This window comes from Pinus tabuliformis, chromosome 4_1, assembly GCF_031772625.1.
Source record: "Pinus tabuliformis cultivar Carrire ecotype Pingquan chromosome 4_1, CPIR1, whole genome shotgun sequence".
NCBI classification, from domain to species: domain Eukaryota; kingdom Viridiplantae; phylum Streptophyta; class Pinopsida; order Pinales; family Pinaceae; genus Pinus; species Pinus tabuliformis.
This window is the reverse complement of record NC_142303.1, coordinates 634484682-634503845: the sequence shown is the minus strand read 5'-3', so window position 1 is coordinate 634503845 and position 19164 is coordinate 634484682. Positions and strand designations below refer to the sequence as shown.

The 19164-nt window shown below is 31.0% G+C and overlaps 2 protein-coding genes across 4 annotated transcripts; both read right to left on the bottom strand.

The window, feature by feature from the left end:
* Nucleotides 1-6163: 6163 nt before the first annotated feature.
* LOC149177643 (2-oxoisovalerate dehydrogenase subunit alpha 2, mitochondrial-like) lies at nucleotides 6164-13321 on the bottom strand. Its single transcript, XM_089421818.1, has 9 exons — nucleotides 13277-13321; nucleotides 12974-13156; nucleotides 12510-12600; nucleotides 9623-9719; nucleotides 9380-9479; nucleotides 9127-9238; nucleotides 8874-9013; nucleotides 7264-7333; nucleotides 6164-6969 (listed from the first exon to the last, which is right to left on the bottom strand). Exons 1-8 carry the CDS (start codon nucleotides 13319-13321, stop codon nucleotides 7292-7294), a joined length of 810 nt encoding a protein of 269 aa, XP_089277944.1. The 3' UTR covers nucleotides 6164-6969; nucleotides 7264-7291.
* On the bottom strand, nucleotides 12980-15741 carry LOC149177642 (2-oxoisovalerate dehydrogenase subunit alpha 1, mitochondrial-like). 3 transcript variants are annotated; one of them, XM_089423448.1, is made up of 4 exons: nucleotides 15471-15741; nucleotides 15280-15390; nucleotides 13277-13605; nucleotides 12980-13156 (listed from the first exon to the last, which is right to left on the bottom strand). In XM_089423448.1, the coding sequence occupies exons 1-3, from the start codon at nucleotides 15483-15485 to the stop codon at nucleotides 13447-13449; spliced, it is 285 nt and encodes a 94-aa protein (XP_089279574.1). In that variant the 5' UTR covers nucleotides 15486-15741; the 3' UTR covers nucleotides 12980-13156; nucleotides 13277-13446. The 3 variants fall into 3 exon arrangements, with proteins under 3 accessions (XP_089279574.1, XP_089279576.1, XP_089279577.1); XM_089423450.1 differs by having other exon boundaries at nucleotides 15280-15741; XM_089423451.1 differs by lacking the exon at nucleotides 12980-13156 and having other exon boundaries at nucleotides 13485-13589; nucleotides 15280-15741.
* Between the last annotated feature and the right edge of the window lie 3423 nt (nucleotides 15742-19164).

Genomic DNA, 19164 nt, shown 5'->3' with positions numbered 1-19164 from the left:
CACTTTTTCTTTTTGGCTTTTTTTTCTCTCTTTTTTTTCTTTCTTTTTTTTTTCTCCCTTGATCTTTTTTTTTTAGTAATATTTTTCATATTATCCTTTAATTTGAATAATATAAACTTAATTTTAATATTTTTTATTACATTGGGATAAAGTTTCTAGTTTTCTAATTAGTCAACCTCTAACAATAAAATGACATAATTTATTAATAAATAACTTCTTTTCATTAATTAAAATTCAACATTTTATTTTTTATTATTTTAAATTATTCCTTAATAGCTAACTAAACATAGAATATTTTAATAAAATAAGTCCTTACCACTAACTCCCTAATAATTAAATTCTTTACCTTTTAACTAATTCACCAATAGCTAGTTTTTAATGGCTGTTTCTAGGCAATGTTGCATCTTTACTATTTATTCCTTATGATCGATGGATTTCTCACCTAGTTCTGAGGATGAACCACATTAGCAGGTTTGAAACATCGTCCAAATCCTATCAATGTGATTAATCTAAAGACTTTCTTCTACAAAAAAACTCTTAAAAGATCTTATAATACAAATATAAAACACATAAAAAAGAAAAAAAAAATATAATTAAAAAATTTTTAAAACATAAAAAACATACAATTTAAAAAAAATATATGAACATTAAAATAAAAATAAAAAGTAAAAAGAAATGACACATAATAAAAAAATAATAATGATAATAATTAAAAAAAATAGAAACATAATTTAAAAATAAATAAATAAAATAATTTATGAAGATTAAAATAAATAAATAAAATAATAAAAATAAGGCACCTAAAAAAGAAAAAAGAATTATTAAGCATTAAAAAAATCCACATAAATTAAAAAAATTAAAAATTACCACATAATTTAAAAAATTAAAAATTAAAATATATAATTTATGAAGATTAAAAAATTAAAAGCTAAAGATACAGAGTGTGGGTTTGGCAAGTCGATTTTGAAAATCGGCCTGAGCTCAAGGACGATTCTTGGAATCAACCTACCAGGCGAGGGTGGCTCTACCACTACGCTGGGTAAACTTTTCTGCTGTGCGGAATCGGTCGCCTAGCCCAAGGTCGCTCGAACGCCGGGTTGAGCGACCTTGGCGGTTACGCGTAGCTGCTAAGGTTGCCCAGTCTAGCAGCCTAGGGCTTGGCAAGCTAATTTTGAGAATTATACTTAGGCCCAGGGTGATTCTCATAATCGCCTTGCTAAGCTCGAGCGCTGAATTTTTTTTAATTTTAACCTTCATAATTTTTTTTTTTTTTTTTTTTTTAATTATGTTTTTTTTTTATGGTTTTAATTTTTTTTCAATTATATTTTTCTTTTGTCTTTTAGGCAGCTTATTTTTAATTTTCGTTTTTTATTTGAATGTTAATAAATTTTATTTTTCTAAATTATTTGTTTTTTCTGTTTTAAAAAAAAAAATATTAGTTGTTTTTTTTGCTTTTTATATTTTTCATTATAAGATCTTTTAAATAATTTTTATTTAATTTGATTTTTTTGTTTTACTTTTGGTTTAATCCTTTTAACTTTTTTTAATTTATATGTGTTTCTAAATATTTGTATTTATTTTATTTTTACTTTTATAATTTTTTTGTTTCTTTTTTTTTTTTTTACATATTAATTATGTTCATTTGTGCTTTTTCTTTATATATTTTTAATGTTAATATACTTTTTAATGTTAATTTTTTGTATTCGTTATGTTTTTTATTTTTTTAATTATGTTTATGTTTCTGTGTTTTTTTTTTCTACTTTATGTTTTAGGTTTCTACTTATATGTGTTTTTTTTGTTTTTAATTTAACTTGAATGTGTTTTTTGTTTTTTTAATTTTTTTTTTAATTACTTAAAATTGAAATAATTTTGGCTTAATATTTTTATTTTTATTTTTAATATTTTAATATTTTATTTCTGTAATGTTTTATCTTTTAAGTTAATTTTTTGTTTTGTTATTTGTTAGGCTTATTTTTTATTTTTTTTATCTTTTATGTATATTTTTTATATTTGTGTTTTTTACTATATTTTTAAATTCTTATATGTTTTAATATATTAGTATGTACTTGTAATTAATATCTTTAATTTTTTGTGCTTTTCTTTTTATTTTATTTTTTTCAAAGTTTATTTATTTATTTATTGTCATATTTTATTTTTATTTTTTATGGAAAATGTATTTCTTTAGTATTTACTTTTTGTGTATTCTTTTATATTTTTCATTTTTATTATTTTATTTTTTCCTACATGGTCTATGTTGACCCAGGACTAGTAACCCATTCTCATGATGTCTTAATTTGATTGTTGATTTTAATTTTTTTGTTATAAAGGATCGAGTCCATCTCACACTGTGTCAATTTCATGGTTGGTATTTAAGTTTTCATTACAATGTGTGGAGTTTCCTTACATTGTGTGTAAATTTGATGGTTGACTTCTAAATTTTTGTTACAATGTGTTAAGTTTTCCTAAAATAAGATTTTAAAGTCATCATATTTTTAACATTTAAAAAAGAAATTACAACTCGAATGATGGCTCTTTCATTCAGGTATTCATTTTTTTTTTAGTCATAATTTTTTTCCATAATGTCATAGTTGAAAATTTGTTAAAATTTTAAGATTTTCCGACATTCCAGCATCCACATTTTTCATTTTTAGGCTACTTTTTCATGTTTTTATGGAGCTTTTTAGGGAGCTTTTTCATGTTTTTTTGGAGCTTGGACAGTACCCTAGCAGAGTTGCTTGATTCGCCTCTTTGTGTAGGAAGCCTTTCTCTTATTTCATATTTCTTATTATTATTTTGGTCAAAGAACTGTGTATAAGCACGCACTTATTCAACAAGGCAGAAGAGGGATCCCAACTTATTGAGAGAAAAAGAGGTTGTCCGTTGAGAGAAGGATATTTATTTATACCTTTGACACACTTGTTAAGGTTTTCCTCCCCTCCTCACTCTACTCGACTTAACTGACAAGGATAAAACCAAAATAAAATACTAATTAGAGTAGTGAGTACTACTTATATGTTGAAGAATTGCGATTCCACCATTGTTTTCTCTGAAAGGAACCCATTTTCCATCAAATTATCATCAACTAAAAGAAAGAAAGAATCATACAAAGAGAGGGAATAAACAGATAACAAAGTGTTGACAGTAGCACAACTCCCTTGTGGACTTCACCATGCTTGCTTCGTAAACAAAACACAGTCTCATGCGTAATATATCCTACAATCGAAAGAAAAATAGACAAAAGAGAAGACCAGAGCGGAAAGTAAATCAAATAAAATAAAACAAGTAAAAAAAAACAAAGGAAAAAAAACAACTACTCTTGCTCCTAACCTAATAAGAGAATAGATCAAACCTACGTGAAATGATACTTCTAGTGTAGCCACCAGGGCATTGGTTGGCCTATGTTAATGAGGGAATTCATATCAAGAAAGATATTCAATAATAATAGAAAACAAAAAAGATAATAAAATTCAAACCAAAACACTCGAAGTTTGAAAGTGCACACATAAAAGTATGAAAGAAACGTGTACAGAAGACATTTTTCCAATGTATTTCAATGTTAAGACACACTTTGACTTGAAGATATGAAACAAAAAACTTTCAAATTGTGGAACTGGCTCAACATAAAAAAAATAAGAAAACTTTCATTTTGCAATCGTGGTCACCGGGTATAATTCCTCGAATGATTGAGTGATAGGATCATTCAATTCCCATGGAGGATGTGAAAATTGCAAAAGAGATTGATTTTAAATGTGTGTGGGAGAGTGATGAGGAGCCTTGAAAGATACATCATTGTTTTGATCAAAATTGGAATTGGTCTCAAAAATGTAAGTACTTGACATAACCATCATCTTGGGCTAAAGATCCTTGAAAACTTGCGGAATTTCCAAATCATCAAAAGATAGATCATTGAAGACCGATGGCCTAGAAAAATCGAGAACACAAAAATCAAAATCATGCTTGGATGAATGAGTGAAAAGATCAAGACAACAACAATAAAAAAATTCAAGATTGGAAATAGTGGAATCCTCATGATGTGACGAATCATAAAGAGGGGAAGATGGGAAACAAGAAATTTCACCCTCTAATCTTTTAGAATTATGAGATGATATATTAGGGAGATTTAAAAGAGAATATTTTCCTCTCCGCATTCGGATGAAAAACTGGCATCCCACGAGTTATGAAAATGATCAGAAGTAACAATATCATCAGAAACTAAATTTTTGCAAGATTCAAAAAGAATGATTGAATAGCAGAAAATGGCAAGATAATGAGGGAGCGGTGTGGGAAGAGAAAAATCAACATTCATCACATATTCTTATTCATATGTGGCCTCCAACACATAGTTATCATAAATGATATCACATTTTTGCTACAGAACACCAACTCCATCTAGGACTTGATCCCCATGAACATTTAGAGAAATATTCTAAACAAGTGAACACAACAACTCACAATCTATAGGAACAAAGGAACTAAAACATGGAAGACGAGGAGATGACACTTCATCAGAAGCAACAGATTCGCAGTCCAAACTTGCACTGGAATTCTGAGTATATCAGGTAAGAGAAGATGGTGGTAAATTAGTGGATGAATTTTCAAGTTCTCCGACCTCAACCTACAAAATTGGAGTTGTTTGATTAGAAGCAGATGGAGAGTCAGTCGGAACAACAACTTTGTCTATCACAAATTTTGAAGCTCTAATACCCCATTATGTTGGACTACGTTTGAAAGATTTATATTCATGTGAATTCATCGAAATATGAATAAGAAATCTGAATTTCTCTTTCATTAAAGGCCAATCAACATCATCTTCAGAAAATTCAAAGCAAGAAATAACGAAATGATCATGAAAGTCATCAAGAGATTCATCAAGCGCTTTTCACAATCACATAATTTTGTGCAACATAGATTTATAATCAGACCTATCAAAGGCGTGGAATATCTCAGTGCTGAGATGTTCAAAAGAGTGTATTAAAGCGATGGGAAATGTGTGAAAAAATTTCCTTACATGCCCTTCAAACTTAAGAGTGAAAAACCTACAAGCACCTTCCTCTCAATGAATATTATGCTTCACATAGAATTCAATAAAATGAGTGACATCCTCAAAGAAGGTTGTTTCACCCTCACAACAAAATTCAAGAGTTGATAAGTCACTAATGATTTCCACCATCACTTTTAATTTATAAGTTTTATAAAACATTTTGGGGGCTAAGATATGGGAAGAATCCATTAAACAATGTACTTTGAAATGGGAACTATAAACTCAAAACAGGAACACTGGCCAAAAAAACTCGAAAAGACATCAAAAACAGTGTTAAAAATGAAAAGTGTTGATGCTGGAATAACACCTTTTTTTTTCTTCAGTAAATTTTCAACATGTTTTAAAAATGGTAGTGAAAAAAGAAAATTGCGCAAAAATTTCCCAAAAAACACCCTCAAAACGAAAAGTGTTAATGTTGGGAAAGCACTTATTTTTTTCAAAAGTAAAATTTCAACATTTCGAAATAATGGTGTAAAGTATTTTATTATGACCTTGAAAAACATTAAAACTTAAAAAAATTAATGAAAACATAAAATAAAATTAAAAGTAAAAATTAAAACAATGAAAAGACAAAAAACAAAAAAAAGTTAAAAATAAATAACAAAACATAAATTAAAATGTATACTAAAAACAAAACATAAAATACAAAAAAAAAAAAAAAAAAATCAATCATAAAAATGTAAAAAAGAAAAAACAAAATTAATGATAATAACTAAAAAAAAACAAAAAAAATAAACATTATAAACAAATAAATAGTAAAAAAGATATTTTAGAAAAATGGAAAAGAAAATTAAAAAAACAAAACAAAACAAAATCTTCTACACCATAAAAAAAAATAAAAAAAAATAAAAAATAAAATAAAATAAAAAATTGGCAAAAAGGAAATAAAAACAAAAATATGTAAAAGAAAAAATAACATTTAAAATAAATTAAAAATTAAGTTGGTAAAAATAGAAACAAAAAAAAAAAAAAAAAAAAAAAGAAGGAAAAAATTTAAAAATTTAAAATAAAAATTAAAAACAAGCTAGATTTAAAAAAAAAAATAGAAAATTAACAAAAAAAAATTAAAAACTACTAAAATTAAGATTAAAATGTTGATTACTTAGAAAAACAAATATAACTAGCAATTGTCCCAAAAGGTACAAAGAGAGGCCGATAGGATCATTAAATTGGAATTGTTGAATTTTTCTAGAAGAGTCAATTGGTCTGTGGAAAACCTTCTTTTCTTGGACTGGATCATTGTGCAATTACTTTTCTTTAGATGTTTTATTTATATCTATATTACAAGGAACACATTGAATGTCAAAGCAAATATAACAATACATGGGTGGGAATACTGCAAATCTATTTCAAACACCATAGACAAATTTGCAAATCGATTTCAAACACCAGAAACCAAAATTAGTAATAAAACTTGCTTTGCTATTGTTTATATCCTCCTCCAAAACACATTAAAAAATACAACACAGCACAACACATTGATGAAATTGCAACATGGCACATTGATGGAGCGCTCCACCACCCAGACCCATCTTAGCTTTCAATGAGACTGCCTGATACAGCTTTACATTAGACTGCCTAAGAGAAAAAGAGAACTAATAAGCTACCAGAGTCAAAGATATCCCTGTTTAACCTGCTCTATAAAGAGAAAAACCTTTTTTTTTTTCAGATCGCCCCATATATCTCAAGAATGAATTACAAAAAACAAACAAATTAAGGAAACAGAAAATTACCAAATAGATTGTTTATGAGCCATCAGTGTCCATAAGTGATTAAATTGTTAAATCACAGTGTCCCAAAGTTTATGTGGGATCAGTAAGCCCATGACGACCATTGACTGGGCTGATCGAACGAACTGGGCGGCCTCCTGGGAATCTCCTATAATATATAGGAGTCAAAATTACTTCAAGATGCACCAGATACTCTCCCTGGAAAAATCCGGGCAGGAAATTACAGAGGTGACACAGATCTAATACCCTGATCAAGCTTATGCCAAAGTCAACTAAAGTTAACTATAGGAAACTTTTAGAACTTTAATTTACCTGTCCCCTCTCATCTTGAAATCTTTCAGACTTTTAAACAGGAAAATTAAATGATTAAATCTGCTGATCCTTCCAAAATTGCAAGAAGATGCTTTAAAATTCTTATAAAATAATGCAAAGTCCAGATGCATTGAATTTAGCTTGCCTGCGTGCATTCGTAATCAGAAAGACATCACATACCGTAAATAATCTTTTTTCTTAGGCCAAATCAACGCCTCTGGAAGATCCGCATGTGTTTCACACAAACAGCCTTTCAAAATCAGATAAAATTCTGTAAATTGCCAACAGTATCTGACGGTCACTAAAATACTCGCAACACGCACCTCTGCTGAACTTTAAGGGCTAAAGATGTGGTCTGCAACAACAAAAACAAAAATACAACACTTCTTTGTGGCACATTCCACCACTGGCAGCCGGCATTAAAGCATTTCGTTCCTTCTTTTGCAGCTTTCCCCGTTGGAATGAGGAAAGCTAAAGAGTTGGCCGCAAGTAGTTTTAATTGGTGTATGGGGTATATAATTTAATACTAATCAGTGCTTGCCAAAAGCCAGGGAAGAAGAACAGTGCTTGCCAAAAGCCAGGGAAGAAGAACAGCAACAATAATTGGCAGACCAAAGAAACAATTAACTCTGAGGCCAAGAGTGACATAAAAGAATGGGAAAAAGCAGTAAAAATATCTTCAAGAATGACATAAAAGAATGGGAAAAAACAGTAAAAATATCTTGCCATGAAAAAAAGGCAACTCAACCGATATTTGGAAAAAGCAGTCACACTTCAAATCAACAGTTGAAAGTGTCTCACCTGATCGAACGGAACAGGGTAAGAAGAGATTTTCAATGCTTGGTTTTTCCATGCGTTCAGCAATTTGTATTGCCTGTGAAATCTATACAGACCAAAAGGAAAGTTAATTTCCCGAACATGGTTCATGTGGATTATCAACAGCTCAAAGTTGTTTACAAATGACATAATCTAAATCAAAGTTGTGATAGTGAATGCCATAAAACACTTTTCTGTGCAAAATGAGGCTTTGGATTTCAAGTATATCTCGTTTCGTATTTCAGTCCGAAGGTTCGATTCAGCCTTCTCAGTCCACCAGTTATTTTGAGTCAGCCAATTTCTAAACCTTGACACAGGGTCATGCTTCAACCTCCAATGTTCAATTTCATCTATTCTTTGATATTTCATTGAGTCATCTGATGTTGAATGGTGACCTACTCGGTATGTAAGTGCCTGCCAATATAATAATCAGAATGGACCATCTTCATCTTCATCATAAATGTACTATATAAAGATATACATTACAAGCATTGCTAGATCCCCTTACAAACAGCCAAGTATTAGTGATTTGTCAACATCCAAGAAAAAACATAAATACAAATCCAGATTCGTTTGGACAAATATGTTGTTCATGTACCGAAAGTGAAGATGAAACATTAAAACCATAAATTAAAATCCATAAAAGATCACAACTCTTCTGTTACTATTTGTCCCAACAAAGTATTAGGATTCAAGAAATGGTTGGACTTTAACAAAGTGAATACAATAAAACAGCATGTGAAGTGTAAGGAGTTAACTCAATGGGTTGTCATGAATATTGTTGGGCATTTTGCTGATTAAAAATCAGCAGGGTCCCTAGTTTGAATCCCACTGGGTTACATGTATTAGTTTATACTAATAGTTTTATTAAGGATATTATTCACTAATGTGGGGAAGCATCCCTTTGGTTTCTTGTAAAGTTTTCTTAAAGAAATAATGGAATCTGAACTATGTGAAAAACACTGAAAGTATACCTCTATCAAGATTGGTTTAAACTCATCAATTGCCATCTGTCGTGCCTTGCTAACTGCAAAGTACATAGCAAGTGCATCATTCCCGTCGACACGAATGCTTCTTATCCCATAACCTTGCCCTCTAACAACTACACAATCACCTCGAATTTGCCAAAAGATAGGGAACAAATAGACAATCAAATTAGAGTGCCCTTCCAGAAGAGTCATTTTTAGTAACAAATAGGCATACAAACTTATTAAATATGCAGAGTACTTTTGAACCGTTCTGACGATGGGGTACTGATTGCCCATCCATTGTTTCGGCAAATAAATACAACTGGAACTTCTAGAACTGCTGCAAAGTTTAAGGCAGCATGACAATCTCCCTGAGGCAAAAAGGAGAAATGCATCAGTTAAAAGCAATAGAGATTTTGAACTGACATTAGGAGCACAGATTAAGATAACATCTTTCTTTGGAAGGATAACTGGGTCAGTAAAAAATGTGATGGTTGAGAGCGGAGACTGACCTCACTCGTGCCACCATCACCAAAAAAAGTTACTGTACAAGCTTGCTTCTTGTCCATTTTTAGGGAATACGCTGCACCTACTGAATGAGGAAGTTGTGTCCTGGAAAATACACATGATACATGGAATGCAGTAAGAACTCCCAATCAGCCCAAAAGATTGTTTACAAAATAAAACTAATACATAATGTACCTGATATCTAAATTTATAAAGATAACTACCATTCAAGTGAAGGAGACCCTTACGCTATAGGCGATGATATTGTGAAGTAATTCAATGCATTAAATCCATAATGGATAGGCATCTGGCGCCCCTTGCTAGGGAAAATTTTAAGAACCCCCCCTAAATTTATAAATATAATAAATAGGCGAATCTCCATGGTATATAGGAAAAATGAAAGGCGATTTTATCAATAATATAATATGTATATATAATTTTTTGGTGAATCTCTCACCAGGCATGGCGAATATTTTACTCCATTATAAAATCTTCTAAGATCTTGGCGAGTCTTTCACTAAATAATAAAACTTTGTAAAGTCCTAGTGAATCTTAGCATAGGCTACATGCTGGTTTAATTCCCCCATTTAAATAGCCTACATTCCAGGTGAATACCATGGGTCAATACCATGTGCCATTTTGGTGAATACCATGGGTCAATACCATGTGCCATTTTTATTTTTATTAATTCTAATATTAGGGTTAATAATGGTTTTTTGCATGGTATTAATAACAATATAGTCCATGGTATTTGTCCCATAGTATTTTGGCCATAGGTTTCACCTCAATATAACCCATTTTTTGAGTGTTCGTAAATATAAGGTGACTTATGGAGTAAATATAAAAAAATGTTTTATTTGTTTACCTTAAGAAATTTACTGCATAACATAAATAAATATTGAGAGGAATAAATATAAAATTAACCAGCAATAACCATAAACACATAAATACACATGTTTATCCAGGAAAACCCCAAATCCGGGGTAAAATCCAACCTAATAAGATTTCATTAGCATTGGCCAAAACAAACCTACACCACTCACCTCCAGGTCTTGCATTACAATGAAGTCCTTCCAGCCTTTTATAAGCTCCATTACATATAATATCATGGGCAAAATACCATGGGTGCACAATACCATGTGCCCCAAAACCATCACTGTTTAACTTGGTCAACTTTGACTCTATCCTGAGTCAAGTTTACCTAACAATATTCCCCCCTTAAACTTGACTTGGGGTTCCTTGACTAACTCCATGGGTGCACAATACCATGTGCCCCAAAACCATCACTGTTTAACCTGATCAACTTTGACTCTATCCTGAGTCAAGTTTACCTAACAATATTCCCCTCCTAAACTTGACTTGGGGTTCCTTGAATAACTCCAGCCAAACCTGCTAAGTGAGACAATCCCGCTCACTCTAGCTCTTACCCCCCTCAGAGTTTTTACCTGGGGTATTGTTAACTCGACATACCCTCTATCACCTAGGTTTAACCCAGACTTTACCGGTGATCACCAAGGGGTACACATGCCTTATCAGGTCTTACAGTAGTATGCCCATTTACATGCAATAATTTTGACTTCATTAATTTTTTTTTTTTGTTTATTGATACTGTGATCCATCCTCTTTCAATTTGACTTGCTCAAAAAATTCTATCAAACCACTCCAACTGGGAGAACCTCATAGGTTCCAGCACTGGTGGCGCCTCACGTAGAAGAAAACAAACAATTTTCGAAGTTGCGTGAACAATTTTCTTCTAATGACCTGCATGCAGCCCACGCCTACTCCATCTTTCAACACAACATAGAACACATAGGGAATATCCCTTATCGATTCTCTACGAAAAAGCTCCCAACAAAATCAGCCTTGAATTTTAATATTACCAAAGGTATTTCTCAACCTTCCTTAAATAGCCGCATGAAGCCCGAACAATTCGTGAGCATGTTCCAAACCAGTAAATATTGCAAATTCTCCTCGAGGTTCTTCCGCGTACGATTGTTCCACCATTATTTTCTAGACCTAGATCTATAAAATGGCTGCATTGATCTCATCAGCCACTATAAACCCCTGGCATCAAAGAATCCCTTTGAAGCCAATATCTGGGTCCGATACCAGTTGTTAAGAAATTTACTGCATGACATAAATAATTACTGAGAGGAATAAATATAAGAAAAAAACAGCAACAACCATAAACACATAAACACGCATGTTTATTCGGGAAAACCCCAAATCCAGGGAAAAACCCAACCTAATAAGATCTCATTAGCAGTGGCCAAAACCCTGGCCAATCTGACCAAGTGAGCCTTCACCACTCACCTCCAGGCCTTTCCTTACAATGAAGTCCTTCCAGCTTTTTATAAGCTCCATTACATATAATACCACGAGCAGAATACCATGGGTGCACAATACCATGTGCCCCAAAACCATCACTATTTAACCTGGTCAACTTTGACTCTATCTCAAGTCAAGTTTACCTAATAATTTATATTTTTATTAATTTACCATACCTCTTTTACAAATATGGTATTTGGCCCATAGGATTCACTTAAATAAAACCTCTTTCTTGAGCCTTCATAAATAGAACAAGTGTTATGGACTAAATATAAAAACAGGTTTTATTTATTTACGATACGTCTAGTTTATTTATATTTTTATTTATTTACCATGCCTTTTGAGTAAGTATAAAAAGACGTTTTATTTATTTACCATACCTCCACTTTACTTATATTTTGATTTGTTTACCCTTACATGTATATAAGGTGACTTATGGAGTAAATATAAAAGATGTTTTATTTATTTACCATACCTCTCATTTATTTATATTTTTATTAATTTACCATACCTCTTTTATAAATATGGTATTTGGCCCATTGAATTCACTTAAATAAAACCTATTCTTGAAAATGGGCGAATGGATTCACTTAAATAAAACCTATTCTTGAAAATGGGCGAATGGAAGGTTGTAAGTCCTAATTTCAAGGGCTAAATTTACCTTTTTTACCCTCTCCCTTAAAATAAGGTGGGCTATTTGAAGTGATTTGTAAAAATGTGCTATGATACAAAATATTCGCCCACTAAAAATTTAAAACCCCTTAATTTTGCCAAAGGGCGAACATTCGCCCCTAAAATTATCCTTGCCCCTTGCCATAATCAGCACAGTTCCCAAAGCACTGGTTTGCAAATTCTTGCATTGTGAAACCATGCCAAATAAGGACCCTGGTTCTCGATACTGCACACATTAATAACATAAGCCCTTTCGGTTAAGCTTACTGTAGTGCTTAAGTATTTTGGCAGTACATTCAACCATCTATAAAAGGCTTCTAGAATAATAATATAGACCTGAGGTGCTTATTAATGAAACAATTCATAACCCTGGTGGGATGCTGGGATGCTTTTAAAAGTGATATTATCTATATGGAAAGGTTGCAAAACCATGGTGTATATGAATTTGGGAGACTAGCTCTTGCTTCAGAACAGCCATACAAGTTAAAATTCCATTCTCAGCCAAGGTCTTTAGCACTGAACAAGCCGATTAAGATAATTTTTCGAAAACACTTTCATTTTAAATTTCTAAACTAACACATCTTGATCAAACTATATACCTGGGCAAAGACCACATCATCAATAGTCAAAGCTGTTGCTGATGAAATATTGATGGCCTCTTCTCCATTACACGTAAGATAGAAAGAAATTCTGCCTTGCCTCTGTGCTTCATAAAATATGGTGTCCACAACTTGAAGAGTTACCATACTCTCATACATTTTCAATGCCAAGTCTTTGCTAATCTGTCAGACATCAAAATTATGGATATTGATGTCACAGATAAACTCGTGATTAAATATACATCAGAGAAGTCCACGTCACAGCAAGGGAACTCATCAAATATTAATAAGTACATAGATCACCTGACTGAAGCCATCAGTGGAGGCAAGGGCTAACCAGCCTGCCATAGGGCATTAAATGCCCGGGTACATGCATGCTCTATAACAAAATATAACGCGCACGCGGTGGCTACATAAATTAAAAATAAGGGCGGTGTGCTATTTTGTTATAGAGCATGCATGTACCCGGGCATTTAATGCCGTATGGCAGGCTGGTTAGCCCTTGCATCAGTGGAAATCTGACACCCAACCTCATTCAGAACCCTGTAGCAAGGTACACGTTTATTCGAAGACTCGGATATGAAGTTCATTTCATAAGTGAGCTCAACTTTCCCGCCTGGAACATCCAGAAACTGTCAATTCAAAAATAGAATTTAAAATCAGAATTGTAAGAGTAATCATTCATTTTCTAGCATTTAAATCTGCAGTTCACAATAACAATCTCTACTCTACATGGCTTTGATTCTTCCTAGTTTTCAAGCAGGTCTTAACTATGTTGAATTAATAACTAATTTTGAATAAATTGGTTGTATATTGAGCTTTCGAAATGCATTTTTGAAGTCTCAGTCAAACTGCAGCAGGGGCATCACATGGAAGAGCTTTTTTACCGAACTACTTCCAAACGAAAATATGCTCAGGCTCACATTGCAATAGATAACAGAAGCGTTGATTCTAAATAAGGTCATGTACAACCAAGCTTCAATTTGAATGAGATTCAACAGCCATCATGAAGATCTCAAATTATAAATGGTAGTCTATAAATGAAAATTAAATAATCTTGACACAGATTCAGGTTTCAGATGTCAAATATATGCAGGCCTGTATTTTAAAGGTTACCCCTATATGCAATTTGGAATATCTCAATAGCTCTTGAAATGCCTGGAAAGGGAATCACCGCGAACTTAACCTCTCAAACCAGATAGAGGGTAAGTTTCACTAAATTGGTTATAACCAGTCCAATTTTGACGAGTATCACCACTAGTGGCCAGAATTTTGATCAACTGATGGTCATTGATAAGCAATGAAACTAATTCAGTCCAAACTCTCGACAAACCTCCAAATGGACACAACTCAATAACAAGGACTTGCCAGAAATTTGATCAATTGATTATCATTGATAAGCAATGAAACTAATTCAGTCCAAACTCTCTACAAGCCTCGAAATGGACACTACTCAATAACAAGGAGGACGATAAAGAATACAAATAAAATTTAAATGAATACTTTCACAGCTAAATGGGGAAAATATAATTTGCTAGTGCTTATGATTCTTAAAAGCTCCTTAACAGAAAATTTGGCTGTGCACTTCTAGGGCTTTGCATTAAACTCTGTTATAGGGGTTGTGTCATTTATCCTAATGAAAAGACTTCATGGCTGTTGAAATCATGACCCTATTTGGAAATTGTCTCCTAAAACCCATGGAGAAGAACGAACCTGTACAAATTGTATACCTCAAGTCATCTCAAACAGAAAACACCTCCTCCTAGGCTCTCCGGCCAAGGAACCCATTGGAGATGACTACAGAAGAATTTTTTTTTATAAAATACTTTTGTTCAATGATGAGCAGCATATCTCAGATGTGAGATGTATCACGACTTAGAAGCATATCATTACCTACCAGCATTGATTTATTTTAAACACGGATCTAACATTAGATCTATTTTAAACACTGATCTAACATTAGATCTATTTTAAAAAGGCAACATTCTTGATAAAATTTCTGGTATCTTATAATTAAACTCAATTCCAATTTTCCCATTTTTATTCTCAGAAGAGGTCCTAGAGACCGCGTAGGTCTCGAAGGGCGCTAAACCATAAACATAAACAAACAAAACCAAATTCATCCAAGAACCTTGCAATAGCAATGATACAGCTACTCTATTGTTTTGTGCTGATACAGATCCCATTGACCAAATCTAAGACCGCTAGATTTTGATACTATATAGCAACTGTATACTGATTCCTGACTTCACTTCCTAACATGCATAAGACATAACTTCCATTATTGTTTTTGTTCAGAAACAAACCCGTCTTTCAGCATCATCCTCCAACTGTTCGTCAGAATACTCATCAAAACCCTTTTCAGTGGTCAGCCCACGATGGCTTAAAAGCCTCCAGCCATGTTCTAAGCCACATTCCTGCAAGGGATTTTGCTTGTAATGTCCAAACTCTCGACAGTGAAAACCAGATGAACCCCAAAAGCTAGAATCATTATTACCATATACAGAGCCATCAAGACTACAGGGCGCTCTCTGTAACAAACAACCTGGGCGAAGCAGATTCAGACACAACTTAGAAGCTTTGGATGGTAAGAAGATCGCCATGGCAAAATTCAATCCGCTTCCAACCCAAAATCGAAATGTGGATGTGGTCTATGTGGGGGAGGGCAGTGAAAATATCTTCGAGAGTGACAAAAGAATTGGAAAAAGCAGTAATGCATATCTGCGAGAGTGACAAAAGAATTGGAAAAAATAGCAATGCAACTCAAAGGGCCAGGTTCAATGCACAGCAGAACTGGAGGTGAAAAAAAGGCAACTCAAATATTTGGAAAAAGCAGTCAACTTCAAATCAACGGTTGAAACTGTCAAACTTGATCAAACGGTTCAGGTTAAAAGTGTTGACAATTGTTGATGCATAGGAAGGCCTATCGGCCTAAAAATAGATATAAAAAGGACAAAAATGAAAAATAAAAAATGTTAAAAAAAAGTTAGGTCATTTATGATAAAAGAATTTGGAATATATATATATATATATATATATATATATATATATATATATATATATATATATATAAATAGAGGAATTGAAAAAAAAACATTAGCAAAAACTAGGAAAAAAATTAAAAAAATTAAAAACAAGCTAGTTAAAATAGAATAATAATAATAATAATAATAATAACGAAAAAAATTAAAAAAACTAGTAAAATTAATATTAAAAAAACACAAAAATTAACTCAAATTATAAAAGAAAAACCCAAAAAATATTAAAAAATAAAAAAACCCAAAAATATTTTAACATTTAATTTTTTTTTAAACATTTTTTTTATTATTACTATTAACTTTTTTTTTTAAACAAATTCTTTTTCTTATTTAAAGAAAAAAAGAAACAAAAACAAAAACAAAAAAAAAACAAGAAAATCGTTAAAAAATGTTCAAATTCTTTTTAAATGAATTGAAATTTTTAATTTAAGATTTAAAAATTTTTAAAAAATTATTTAAAAAAAATAAATTTTATTTTATATTATATTATGTTATTTATTTATTTATTTTTATTTTTATTTATTATGGTTTTTTTTTTTAAGAATTATCTATTAAATTAATTTTTTTTTCTAAACATTCTATTTTTAATTATAAATTTTAAAATATATAATGATTATCTAAAATAATTTATACATTTAAAATCTTAAAATATATAATTATTATTTAAAAAAAAATTAAAGATATAAAATTTTTTAATTTTCAATTTTAAAATTTATCTTTATTATTAAAAATAAAAAATTAAAAAAAATGTGTTTTGCCCGCCCCCTGACCGCCCGTGGTGGCACGATGGCGGGCAGAGGGCCTGCTCGTAGGAGCCTCCACAGCGGGTGGAGGGTCCTGCGGGCAGGACCGTCCACGTGCCACCGCGCCACCACGGGCAACTGGGGGGTGGGCATCCGATTCCGGGAATTGGATGCCCGCCCGCTGCCATGCCACCACTGGCGTCCAAGGGACGGGCAAAACACATCTTTTTTTAATTATTTTTTTTAATAATAAATATAAATTTTTAAATTAAAAATTAAAAAATTTCATATGTTTAATTTTTTAAATAATAATTATATATTTTAAGGTTTTACATTAAAAAAATTTGAATGTATAATTTCTTTTCAAATAATAATTATATATTAATAAATTTATAGTTAAAAAAAATGTTAAAAAAAAAAACCATAAAAGAAATTTTACATTTTATTTTTTTTTAATAATTTTCTTTAAAATTTAAAATTGAAAATTTTAATTAGTTTAAAAAAATAATAAAAAGTATTTCATGAACTTTTTTTTAAATAAGAAAAAAATTGTTTTTTAAAAAAAGGTTAATAATAATATTTTTTTAATAAAAAAAAATTGTTTAAAAAAAAAATTAATCTTAAAATTTTTTTGGTTTTTTTATATTTTAATATTTTTGTTTTTTTTTAATTATTTTCATATTTTTTGGGTTTTTTTATAATTTGACTTTTTTTTTTAATATTAATTTTACTAGTTTTTTAATTTTTTTGGTTAATTTTTTTATTTTTTTATTTTTAACTAGCTTGTTTTTAATTTTTTTTTCCTTGTTTCTGCTAATGTTTTTTTTTTTAATTTCTCTACTTTTTACTTACTTAATTTTATATTTGTATTTTTTAAATTCTTTTTTACTTTTTTTCCAAATTCTTTTATGGTTTATGAGATAATTTTTTTTAAGATTTTTTATTTTTTATTTTTGTCTTTTTTTATATATACTTTTATATATGTTTTCTAGAAAAAATTATTTCATCTAGATTGAAAATTTAATTAACGATATATAAATATGTAGAATATCAAAATTGCAAAATATCGACCTTCTATAAATATGCAAAATAATAAAAACCTCACTACAAAAAAATAAAAATAAAAATAAAAACAAGAAATATGAACAAGAAGACCACTTCCAAAGTTATTAAATTTACAAAATAATTATTTACATTTCATACGTTATAAAATTAAAATTAAAAAAAAAAAAGCCTCTTAAAAAAGGGCATGGTGTAGAATTACCACTTTTTTAAATCAACATCAAAATCACTACCATTCTAAAACGAAATTTACATAAAAATTTTTATAGTGCCAAAAACTATGCTCTAAAAAAACATGTGTGTTTTGCATCACCCCTTTTCAAAATCGGGTCACTATTTTGCTATCTCTACAAAATGGGTAACAGTATCAGTTCTCGTTTCAAAGTTTACATTGTTATTAATGAATGTTGAAAGATCGGACAAACTTTATGGGCTTAGATTTTCATCCGGCCCTCCTTCTAGCACCAGAAATGTTGACGGTGTTGGAGCAAAAGACATTTAGGGGATGTCTCTGATATGAAGTCCCAACTAGACCTCACACCATTTGGAGTAGGAGTCTCAATAGTGGGGTGTTAAGGGATATGCCTTGGTTGTGAAAACACATAAAATGGTGCATATTGACTTTAGTGAGAGTGAATGTGTGAACCTACGGAAGGTCAAGTGTGATTCATGGTGGTTTGAACACACGAAGGGAAAGGGAAGTGAGCCCATTAGAAGCATGTAATAGTATGCAACTTGAAAGGAATCCACGAGTATAATGACGTCAAAACATAATATGCAGAATATCCCATAAGTTAACAATGATGGATTAATACAACAACACACGTTCAACAATATTCATACAAAACGAAAACGAAATAGTTCATAAGCATAAGTGTAAGCTAAATAACATACATTGAAAATAAAAAAAGAATAGTCCTACTATATTCATAACATATGCATGAAATATTTCCTGCTCAGATATTTTATTAAAATTTAAAGTTCCAATCATACATACACCATTGACCAACCATTGTGCCCAATAGTAGAAAGTGAAGTCAACAACACCTGCTCCTCCAAAGAAGTATACTCCCTCTATGCTACAGAGAAGCCAAATCTCTCACAATACTCCCAAGTTGTTTCTAATCCTAAGACTAGTCAAAAGCTTGGCTCCCAAAATCCTTTTACATGAGTTATGAGGTTCTATTTATAATAAGAGGTGGTGACTCTTCAACTCCCCTTTGTGACCTTTGGACTACCCTCATGTATCTTCATATTCTTTACAAAATAACTCATGTTATATTACATCGTGACTCTTCACATTACAATATTGACACATGGAATTCGACTTTTCAATTAATTACAAATA